This window comes from Alligator sinensis, unplaced genomic scaffold (assembly GCF_000455745.1).
Source record: "Alligator sinensis unplaced genomic scaffold, ASM45574v1 scaffold472_2, whole genome shotgun sequence".
Lineage (NCBI taxonomy): Eukaryota > Metazoa > Chordata > Crocodylia > Alligatoridae > Alligator > Alligator sinensis.
In genome coordinates, this window is record NW_005842378.1 from 891,537 (window position 1) to 903,702 (window position 12,166).

General features: G+C 39.2%; 1 protein-coding gene across 1 annotated transcript in view; it reads left to right on the plus strand.

Annotated features, from left to right (window-relative positions):
• EXOC6 (exocyst complex component 6) overlaps positions 1 to 12,166 on the plus strand; it is a 142,995-nt gene that overhangs the window by 84,919 nt on the left and 45,910 nt on the right. Inside the window, 1 exon segment of the mRNA XM_006029422.3 lies at positions 7,027 to 7,168. Within this exon segment, the coding sequence (XP_006029484.1) occupies positions 7,027 to 7,168 (142 nt within the window).

Here is a 12,166-nt window from a genome sequence, read left to right on the forward strand (position 1 = left end):
TACATATATTAAATTTAAAAGAACATGGCAATTTTTAAACTAAAAATAATTGCCTTTAAAATTATTTTTTCATGTAGAAATATACGCTAGGAGTCCCTAAAATATGTTTCAATAAAATCTTTTCAGCAGTGACACATAAAAAAGAACTCCATTATGTATTCTGTCAATCTTGAATATTGACCAGCTAAACAATAGTATTATATCTTACTAACACACACTCTTACCATAATTGACAAAAGGGAGATGAGAATTTGTGATCTCCTAATTTGACGTTAACAAAAAAAGTCATTTGCAAAGCACATCTGTATATCTGAAGAATGTTCCTTAGATTGTTGCTTCTTTCTACAAATGCCCCCAAAAATGTATTGTACAAATATGATATTATATTATTTTCCTTGGCTCTTAATCTTCTTTTCAGATTAAAGCTATTTAGGATTATTTTCCTTTTTCAATTTTTATCATCCATCCAAAATTTTCTCTGGTTAAAACTTAATGAGCTGCCAGTACTCACCAAGCTCCTCTTAACTAACAGTAACTTACCATATCTGATTAGCTATCCTTACAGATGCTGAAGAAAAAGCTGGGCTTTGAAGAATGCTCAGTAGGTAGCCTCTGGTGGTTAAGAAGAACAAGGAGAATTTCTAGAGTGAAATGCTTTCATGAAAAATGCCCTGCCAGTTGTCTTTTCTCTTCTGTATTGAAGGGGCTTCAGTTGAATACCTGTGCTCAAAGCTAGTCCCTGGAACGCCACTAAAAAGTTCACTAAAATGTTTATTGGCAGGTAGAGTGGCTTCTGGAACACCGACAATGATACGTTTCTTTTTTGAGATGCAGACAATCTATTCTGTATTGTCTTCCATTTTCAACTGGTTTCGGAATGTAGCCCAATTGGAGTCAATTGTAGACGTTTGCTGTGTAGGTGGCAGAGACATAGACAACTGTAGTGAGGCCTGTTCCCAAAGGGCACTTCTTGCCAGTGACACTGGAAAAATCCATTTTTGGGCAAAACTATCCTATTTCGGTATTTAGGACAGTGCTGTACCCAGCACTTAATAATATGATGTTCCAAAAAGCTTAAGTGCCTTTCCTTAAGTAGAAGTTCTTATATAGTTGATACAGCTGCTTCCCCTAGACCATTAACATTACTGTTTTGTTCAAACCAAGCCTCATCCACTGCAAATCTGCCACAGAGATTGGTTCGTCATCCCAGCTAGATCAGATGGAGACAGAGATGTAATCTTTCTTTTGAATGCACCTTTGGCCCCTCTCTTTACTTGACTTCTTAACAATCTTCTATACACACACAAGCCCCATCTAATTCCCTCCAGTCAGTAGATTCTTTCAGAATAGCTGACATGCTGCCTTTCACCACCAGGGAATGTTTTACTGTGTAACAGTAAAGATGTTCTGACTAGGGTTGTCAGTTAATCACAGTTAATTTATGTGATTATGTCATTAATCACAGTTAACTTATGCAATTAATGAAAAAACAAATTAACATGTTAATTTTTTAAATCGTGTTAATCATGCACATCATTTTGATTGTCAGAGCGGACCAGCTCCAGACCAGCCCTGTGCACATGGCCCCAACTCCATCCTGGCCCATACCTGCTCCAGACACACCTGCCCATGCTGAGCAGTGGCAGCAGCAGCCAGGTAGAAGCTGCTACTCAGCACGGGGAAAAGTGGCCCCTCCCCTCACTGCTCCTGGTGCCTTTTTGCTGCAGCCACCCAGAGCCTGCACCTGGACTGCCCTGAAGTTCCTCTCTGCTGCCATCACTGCTGCCTTTGGGCCGCCTAGTGGGGCAGTGGTGGCAGTGCAGAGGAGCCGCAGGGCAGCCTTGGTGCAGGCTGTGGGTGGCTGCAGCAAGAAGAGCCTGGCAGTGGTGAGGGGGAGGGGCTATCTTTCCTCTGCACCGAGCCGCAGCTTCTGCCTGGATGCTGCTGCTGGTCAACTTGGGCAGGTGAGTCTGGAGCAGGTGCGGGGTGGGCCGGGCCTGTTCACCTGGGTTCTGGCTGGTCCACTCTGACCAGGGTGAGGCCAGAGTGGACATGGGTCGGGGCTGAGGCTGCGTGGTGGTGGTGGGGAGGAGCTTCAGGATGCACAGGCTCCAGGCTGTTCGGGGGGGGGGGGGCTGAGTATTGTTTAACTGTGCGATTAAAATTGCGATTAATTGCAACTATTTTTTTAATATCACAATTAATTGTGATTAATTTTTTTAATAGTTTGTCAGTCCTAGTTCTGACACGTGTGCTTCACAAATGAGAGAGAAAATGGATCCAATTCAGTGAATGCTGGCTAACACAGGAAAGATTGTCTATTTATCCCCTTGAGGTACATTTTGGTTCTAGAATGATCAAAAGCTTAGGTCTGCATCTAAGCAGTTCACTTGCTTGAAGGTTACGTGAAAATCCTTCACAGCAAAAAAGCTTTTACGTTTTTAGCATGGAGAAAATTCAAATTAACCAACTGACTAGAAAGTTTCTCTACATATCTTTGTATGCTCTTTTTGTAGTAAGGAGCACTTGCTTCACAACCATTATTTTTATTATTTCTGTACTGTAACACCCACAAAGCCTAGTCATGAATGAGGAACCCACTGTGTAAGGCGCTATTCAAGAATGGAACAGAGACCACCCTTAATCCTAAAGAGATTTCATTGAAAAATCTTTCTGGCAATTGGTGGCTCAACAAGAAATTTTTCATTGATGCTCTGTTTCTGTCCCGTGTCATTTCAGCTGTTATAGATTGCTTCATGACTTTGTTTTTGAAAGCTATTAGAGTTTTATATTTTGAGTTTATTTCTATCTTCAAGTTCTTCTGACATAAAGTGCAATGTAAGTTTCACTTTTGTTGTTTATAATGGCTCCATGCCTCCCTAACTCCATTCTGTAAAAACCCTCACACAAACTGTCTCATCATGAAGTCAAAGGGAACAGCTTTTGATTAATGACTTGAAGTCTTGAGCCTGTATTTGAGAAAGTTCAAAATATATTATATCTTAAGTTCTGCGATGAGCTGATTTGAAATCCTGATAGAATATAATATCCGTTCCACATGGATAAGGGGAAATTTTGATCTAGCAAGTGCTGTTAGAGAGCTGCAGGTGATTCATGTATTCTATTAACACAGGATTAGAAATAAAGACAACTTTCCTCTTTAGAAGAGAATGATCATGTCAAAAAAGTTACAAATTATATTTAAATAGGTATAGTTAATTGGTTTATTTTGATCTGCTTCTTGGGAAAGAGAAATTGGGCTAGAGTTACATAAGTCACAGTGGAATTAAGTATTTTTTAGCATTCTCCACCTTTTTAATATATATATTTGTTCAGCACATTAGTAAAGTTGGATATATTAGTGCAAATTGGAATAGAAAACTATTCTTAATTAATGGGACTGCTGTAATGCATATATTTATTTCCTGTATAGTTTCAGTGAGTATTAAAATTGTTTGATGGCAATGATATTAAATTAATTTGGAAGTTTAACTTTCAATTTAACAGACATGTTTTGTTATTTCCTTTTATGTTGGGGGATGGTAGTTTGTGTTGTCTTATTGTTCTTTTGATTGTCAGTAAAAGCCTTATTTCACAGCTTGCAGTGTGGGGCTATTAGGTAAAGGGTGGCAGTGCTCAAAAAACTATATTCAAAAACTGTCAATCAGAAGCCCACATAGGCTGCTTAGAGAATGGGCTTTCTTACTGATTTCTCCAAATGTGGCCTCATGCTGTCTTTGATTGGCATAGCCTGGCAGGGAGGATGGATGAATCTGTCACCAGCTGGTTAATTGTGTTGCCGGTCTCAGCCTGACATCAGGTCTTTGACTCTTAAGTGGCTCAATACAAAACAAATTAGCAGATTGTAGTCATATTTCTCATTCTATATGCTTTGACTTTGTTGAATGCAGTCCATAAATCATATTGACTGACACCCTAGTGAATGATGAAAGCTGCTTTTGAGACAGCTAGTATGGATCTTAGAAAGCAGTACCGTGAAGGTGCCATGGAAGGATGCATGTGGCTGACCCTTTGGGAATTTCCTAGGAGCCAAATGTCTCTTTACTGCAATTGTTCTTAAGTGAAAAGCTTTTGGGTACTACAGAAAAGGATTTAATATGTCAGCAGATTCTCTTTTAGAAGCTCCTTTGAAATATAAGAAGTTTGTGTAAGGGTTTTCTTTTTTTACAAACTTGTATTTCAGCAAATGATAAAGGGTGGGTAAAAAGTAATTCAATTTAAACTATTAGCAGGTGTTGTTTATTATAGAATAGGGTCCCTGTTTTCTGGACTTCAAATTGGTCACATGAAAGAATATGCTTTGTAGATAGTAGTTTCTTTATAGTTTAAGCAGTTGTAGAATGTAATATAACTGCTGAATTTCTGCATTATACTTATTTAATTTAATTGATAGATATTGTAACTGCAAAAAGAGCTAGCAGTGTTAAATATTAAGGGTGCCTTTAAAATGAAATGAACTTTTTAAAGTGAAGGTATAATAGTACATTGTCATAACATTTATGCCTCCCATAGTTCCTCTTCTTAAAACATGAAATATGAAAAAAATTGCAAAATACTGATAATAAATTATTATATGATACAAAGTTGACTCTAAGCTTATGAATAAATGTCACAGAACTTCATAGCTAGAACTTTGTTTTCAAATATGATTGTTTCACAGTTTCTATTAATTATAGATTATAATTATTACTGTATACTAATATATATATTAATTATTGTTTTTCAGTATCATTTACTATGAATAAGTGCAGTACTTTCAGTGCATTTGGAGCTTGAAAGACGGAACTGTGCAAAATATATCTGTAAATGTGTTTCAGTTTTGTATAGCAATAAAACAGCTTCTTACAGTTTACCGATCAGCTTAATAGATTTAGCCTTCCTTTTCATTTAGATTTATTTAAGTATACTAGTCTTACTAAAAAGCTATAAATTGCAGATGGAAACTTTTCTGCCTTTTATCGTTTAACTATATTATGAGAACAATAAGCCTGTAGTTCAAGTGCATAGTTGGAAATAATTTAAATATTAGAATGTTGTCATTTTACATCATTTAAAATAAGCATTAAATGCGAATATAATTATACTTATTTTAAACGTCCAACAGAATTCTCTCGTGTCATATATTTCTGTAGTGTAATCATTATCTTGCGCTCCAGTACTATTGATATATGCCAGTCTACAAAAGTTAGTAAGGTAAAATGTTTCTTTCTAATATTCATAGAATACAGAGTTTGCATATAAAATGAATTGAATATTATTTTTTTCTTGACAACCTATTAATCTGCTTATACTTCTATAACATTATAGTGGCAACATAAATAGGACATGGAGCTGGTTTGACGGAGCAGTACATTAAAACTCAGTGTACTGATTGTTCCATTAAATTAAAATGGCATTTCCATTAAGTATCTCAAACCTTACGTAGTAATTAAATGAACTGTCGCCCATTGATTTCCCCTCCCCCCCCCCCCCCCCCTTTTTCTTTTTTTCCATTCCTACTGATATTGTTCTGCTTGGGGAATAGAGCTGCATGTCTCCCAACATAATTACCATTGGGTTTGGGAAACTTTTAAGCATGCTGTTCTTGCATTGTTTCTTACATTCCTTGTTGTCAGTTCATCTGTTTTGGTCAAATATGTTATTTGCTCCTGCTTTCCTATTTGAGGTTTTTCAATTAAAAAACTGACAACTCATTTTAGATATGAAGTGCCTTACGGTTCATGTTGTTGTAGTGCTACAAAGTATTAGCAAAAATTGTTCAGGGTTTCAGTTTGACATGTGAACAAAATGCGTAATTTAATATCTATGAATAAAAATCAGGAAAAATTTAGAGTACTTAAAATAATATATTGTAATCTGTAGTATTTTAATAAATCCACTAATAACAGTAAATCCATGAAGACACAGCAAAATATTTAGAGCCAAACTTGCTATCTGCAAACAGATCCCATTGAAGTGCAAGAGTTGCACTTACATTACCAAGAGAGTGAAATCTGATTCTCTGTAATTTAAAGATTAGGCCTCATTTTATTATTAAAAAGTTAAAGGTATTTGTACTGCACTAGGTTCTCCAGTAAGATGTATAAAATTAATATTGAATGTGTTAGAAAATGCATTATATTAATTGAATTCATTACAGTAATACATTTTATATAAAAGTACATTAAAAAAACAAATACCGCATTAAACCTCAAATCATAGAATTATATTTGAAAAAAAATTCCCATGCTTCCAAAAGATGACATCACTATCGAAAGTAATTATGTAACTAGGTATTCACAGGGTATTTTTGAAATTTCATCTTATTTATTTTTTCCATCTGCTGTGGAACTTTCATATTGTTTTGTTTTGAATTCCTGTTGTTTGATTTTAAATAGTTTTAGCACATTCATACCTGATTTTATGCTTTGTTCTATTAAGATTTTGTGATGGGAAATAGTTTATTTTGTAAACATATGCAAAAATTATGATGAAAAATATTGCTGTGTTCTACAAAAGAGGGCTACATTTTATTTTGTGGGTACTTTATTCAGTTCCCCAGAAATCAATGTGTAAGAACTATGAACAGGTCTGAAAATCTTAAATTAAGGAAGCAACAGTTTTGGGAGGAGAAATTAATCTAATATGTCATTAATAATAATAACGCACTATTATGGGATAATACCCAACAAAAAGTAAACTTTTTGTTTTTAGAGAGCTATTTTCTGTTGGATGCTATGGAACATATAGAATTCCCATTCCAGTTTTCATTGCATTAAAAATGTTCTCATAAAGTTATTAACATATTTCATTGACATTATATGTGGATTATTTTTAATTTCCCTAAGGGTTTAATATATTTGAAACCAACAGATATGGTTGCATTAAATAATAGCAGAAATAGTGATAGTTCAGTTTCTGCTTTAAGCAAAGTCGTATTGAGAATTTGAGTTTACGTAACATAAATAATTCTCTGGTGATATATGATTTCTTTGCTGTTTTACAACTTGTTACCCTTTTTATCAGGGAAAAGTGGCCCAGACAGCTTGCATGTCAGCCTGCCAACATCTTTCAACATCCCTGATGCAAATGCTACTGGACAGTGAGTTAAAACAGATAAGCATGGGAGCCATTCAGCAGTTTAACTTAGATGTCATACAGTGTGAATGTAAGTAGAACATTGTAATGTTATACTATATGTTTTATTATAACTGTCTTGACACCAGACAACATTTCTTTAGCTAGTTTATGATCTCTCTCTGTAGTACACTAAAATCTTGACTTTATTTTAGTAATATTTTAAAGAACTGTTTTTATTATGAAGATAGCAAGAATCATTTTTCATTTTGATCACCAATTAACTGAACATTTTTACAAGGTTTTAAATTATTTTGGAAACAAAACGAGTGCTAACAATTTTAAGATTTTTAATAAAGATATTTAATATTAAAATACTTGGAAACTTTTTTATAAAATATTTTATACATATATTGATTACTTAGATTAAATTCTGCTTTACTGTATAATAATAACTATGTTCAGTGCAAAGCTATAATATACCACATTATCATCCATAAAATAGTACATTCAAAGAATGTTATTAAAGTTATGTAGCTAAGCACAAAATAGTTAGGACGTGCTTGTGCAATCTCAGTTCTGTCCCCGTCTTCATTATGACCATCTTTACATTATATGTTCCATATTTTCCACCTGCCTCATTCAGTGATCAGTAATGCTCACATAATGATCACCTGTTCAATATCTTGTTTCGTTCTCATGGTTCAGTATGTGACCCCAGGCTTTACTTACTACACACTGTCCAAATGCCACTCTAAAGGTCAATATATCTACTAACTAGATGTGTCAAACCGGGGGTGGAGGGTTAGTCACAAGCTAAGTAAGCTACAGCTTAGGGCCTCACATTATGAGGGGCCTCTAAATGAAAATAAAAATACAGTAAAACCTCAAAAATATGGTGTGCTCAGGACTGAGCACATGCCGGACATTTGAAAATGCCTGTTTTTTGAAACCGGCATTGTAGCTGGTCACGGAGCTGGGGACAGATGGGGGAGTACCGGTGGCTGGTCCTGGAGCACCAGCGGCATGCAGAGCAGTGGCATGGGGTGCTTAATGGAGGTAGCAGCAGCTGTGTGTAAGCTTACCCTGGCACTTCCAGGCCGGCAGGGAGGAGTGGCAGCTGGTTCCGAAGTGGCAGGGGAAGTGCCATATTTTTGAAAATGCCGGATATTTGATATCCAGATTCTTGAGGTCATACTGTATGTAGCAGGGCACCTTCAGGTTCCTGCCACTTTTAGGGCAGAGGCAGGCAGCTACCAGGTGCCTGATGAGGGCAGCCATTTTGAACACAAGGCATATAAAGGCTGCAGTTTTCAGCTGCAGAAACATCACCTAGCTGAGCTACAGCAGGAACAACCTTGGAGGTAAGGGCAGGAGCTTATGGGGATGGTTTGGAGGCTTCTGCTCCTGGGCATGACCTAAAACTGCACCCTGCTGGGGAAGGGTGGCCTGATGGGGCTCCTGGTGGTGCGGGAGTCCCCAGGAAATGCCAGCCCAGTTACCTCCCCAGTAAAAGGCAAGGAGGTATGCCTTAACCTCAGCCCCCATCTTCAGGTGGGTTTTGGAGGCAGCTGGGGGAGTCGTGGGGCCAGGTATGCTCATGTATAGGTGCCTGAGCCCAGCAGGGATGAGAAATCCCGGAGACCCCAGAGGGGGTAGTGTAGAGTCATGGGAGTAGTGGGGGCCAGGTACGCCCACATGTAGGGCCCAGCAGGGATATGAGGTCCCAGAGACACCAGGGGAGATAGTGTGAAGAGCATTGGGAGGCCCCACACAGAGTAGGGTTGAAGTGCAAGTAGGCCTTAAGGGCTGTGCATGTGAGGAGGCTGAGTAGGGCTGAAGTCAAAGTAGGCCTGAAGGACAGCCTAAGGGGTGTGCTGAGTAGGGTTGAATGGGAGTAAACTTGAAGGACAGCGCAAGGGCCAGGCCCATGAGAAGTTATGCCCGGTGAGAGGATTGGGGCAGAATTAGACCAGGGTTTGGCATAAGGCTGGACTGCATAGAGTAGGGGAACTTGCAGGAACCGAAGGTCCTGTGTGACAAGACCAGTATGAGCGTAGCGAAGCCTGATGGCCCAAGAGGAGCCACTCAAGGAGGAGCAGGGCAGTGGAGTGTGGCCCGGTAACGGGCAGTATGCCAGAGGCCTCAGTGAGAGAGAGGCGGAGTGGAAGAGGCCTCCTGTGAGAGGGGAGGGGGTGTGAATGTGCATGTGTGTGGAGCCCAACTTTGGACTCAGTTTGCTCCAGTCTCAGACCGGGAGTAATGTTAACCTGGATGCCATCTGCAAGGCATGGGCTGCGGTGTAGGGGAGATTGGAGCTGCAGATAGCGCCCCCTGGCATCGGGGCATGTAATGGGCAGTCTCCCATATTTACCATCTGTTTGTAGGAACAGCAAAGTCATGGCAGGCGAGACTGGGCAGATTGCCCTGTAGCGACAGGTGGGCAGGCCGACATAAGATCCGGCCCCAAGAGCTTCCCCCTGTCACACTGTAATATGAAGTTTCAAGTTTTACATAATCGGTTGTTAAAAATTAAGAGGACTTTTGAAAGTGTATGTCAGAAAAGAAAAAAGAAGCAGCTGATTGAAGGGCAGCTAAAACAATTACCGAAAGTTCACAGTTATTTCACTCTAATAAAGGAGGAGCCTCATACTCAAGACAGTCAGCCAGGACTACAGCAATCACAGGCATCCACCTCTTCTACTTGAATAGATTATACAGATGAGAACATGATTACTACACCTGAGAATGTTACAGAGCCTGAAATCCCAGCTAAAGAAAGTAGATGCACAAAGTCCAGTGATCTTGGTCTCTGGGGTGTCTTGACTGAGGATGAGATTTCATTCTGGATAAAGAAAGGTCCCTAAGAGTGTCAACTTTGGAACGTCCCATTTGAGAAATCGAAGCGGTCATTCAAAAACTAAATTAGATATTGTTCAAATGGTCTATTTCATTCAACAAAAGCTAATGGTGAAAAATACAATTAGGAGTGGCTTGTATACTCTCCAACAACTGGTTGTGTGTACTGTTTTGTCTGCAAGCTCTTCTCAACATCATCAAGAGCACTGGCTAGTGATGGGTTTAATGACTGGCAAAACCCTGTTAGAATTCAAAATCATGAGAGCTCTGAGGATCATAGAACAGCTTTGTTTACATATTTGATGAGGCAATGTGGGTTAACCTTGGATTCACACCTGGAGGAACAGATGAAAACGGAGCAAGAGTACTGGTGGCATGTACTTGAACGTGTTATTGCAGTTGTGTGCATATTAGCAGAGCATGCATTAGCTTTTAGGGGAGGGAGAGGCAACGAGAAGTTTGGCTCGTTACATAATGGGAAGTTTCTTGGCTTGATAGAACTCATTACTAAGTTTGATCCATTTCTCGCTAACCATATAAATATTATGGAAGCAGCAGATCTAGGAAGTCTTCATACTTGTCTAAAACAATATGCGATTAACTCATCCAGCTTATGGTGAAATAAGCAAGAGGATCTATTTTGGATGACTTGAGAAAAGCAGGATACTTCAGTTTGTCTGTTGACTCTACACCAGATCTTTCACATGTCGATCAGCTAACTGTTATTGTTGTCACAACCCAATGATTTTAGTGCCTCGGCACGAGGAATTTTCCCCGCCACATGAGAGTCTCTTGCACAGCAAAAGTTTTCTGCTGCAACAGAAACCCCCGGTGCAAGAGAGTTCCCGCCATTCGCATGCATATTTGTGTCCCGCTATTGGCCAGTTCTAAATTATTCCTACGTGGCGGCTAGTAATTGGCTTGCTGGCTGTATAAAATTTTGTGCGACTTCCGCCCAAGTTGGAGAACTTTGAGCACGCTGCAGAGAGCCTCTAAAGATATCTGACTTGCGACTGAGCTGATCGATAGACTGATCCCCTATCGATTCTTCTCCCCGTCGCCGAACGCAATCCTTCGATGTACCCTTTCCCTGCCGGCTTAATTTGTGGATGGATTAGCTGGCCTGAGCCTTGCCACCTGGAGCACCTCGTGGAGTTGTTTAAGTGACCGGACCACCTGCGTCGCGGCTACTAGCGGCGTAAGTAAAGTTTTTGCAACCAATACGCTTTGTCTGCCTCTCCATTCACCAGCCCGCCCAAACGACCGAGCAGTTTGTATATCACCTCGAGTCGGCTCCAGCCATCCGAGACAATTGTAAGATATGTGTCACCCGATGATGGTTTTCCCATTGAACACTTTCTAACTTTCCTTCAATTAGAAAATCATAGTGGTGAAAGTATGGCCACCATGGTGCAGGATTATCTAGGCAATGACTGCAAAGTTGACTTCAGTAAATGCAGAGGTCAGTCATATGATAATGCAGCCAACATGGCAAGAAGGTATAATGGCATGCAGCAAAAACTTCTAGAGAAAAATAAGTATACTATATATATTCCATGTGCTGGACATTCACTGAATCTTGTTGGCCATGCTGCAGTTGATTGCTGCCTAGATGCAGTAATTTTTTTTTGCTGTTGTGCAACAAATACACACATCCTTCTCTGCCTCTGCAAAACACTGAGCAGTGCTCAAATCATTTTTGGGTCCTGATTCCACAGTACTAAAACATCTCTGACACCAGGTGGGAAGCGCATGCAAAGGCTACTTCAGCCATAGCTGAGAGATGATTCAGTTATTGATGCTCTTACTCATGTTCATACTGATGACAGTGAAAAAGGTGATACAAGGAGAGAAGCTGGCATTTTTCAGGAGAAAATGAAGGAATTAGAGTTTTTTTGTTCATGTTAGAACTTTGGAATCGTTTGTTAGACAAGTTCCACAAAACTAGCACGGTCCTACAGAATACACAGATAGCCCTTAGTAGGTGTGCAGAGCTTTACACATCACTCTCTCACTTTTTGAAAGAAACCTGAGAAAGTTTTGATGAAATTGAACTCAAAGCAAAAGAATATCTGTCTGATGTAGACTACAAGTATGTGAATAAAAGGAAAAGAATGAGAAAAAAACAAGTCAATGATGGTGATGCACCTAATGCTGATAAAACGCTTTCTCCAAGAGACAAGTTTCAAGTGAAATCCTTTACTCCTATGATGGATGCACTTGAAACCAA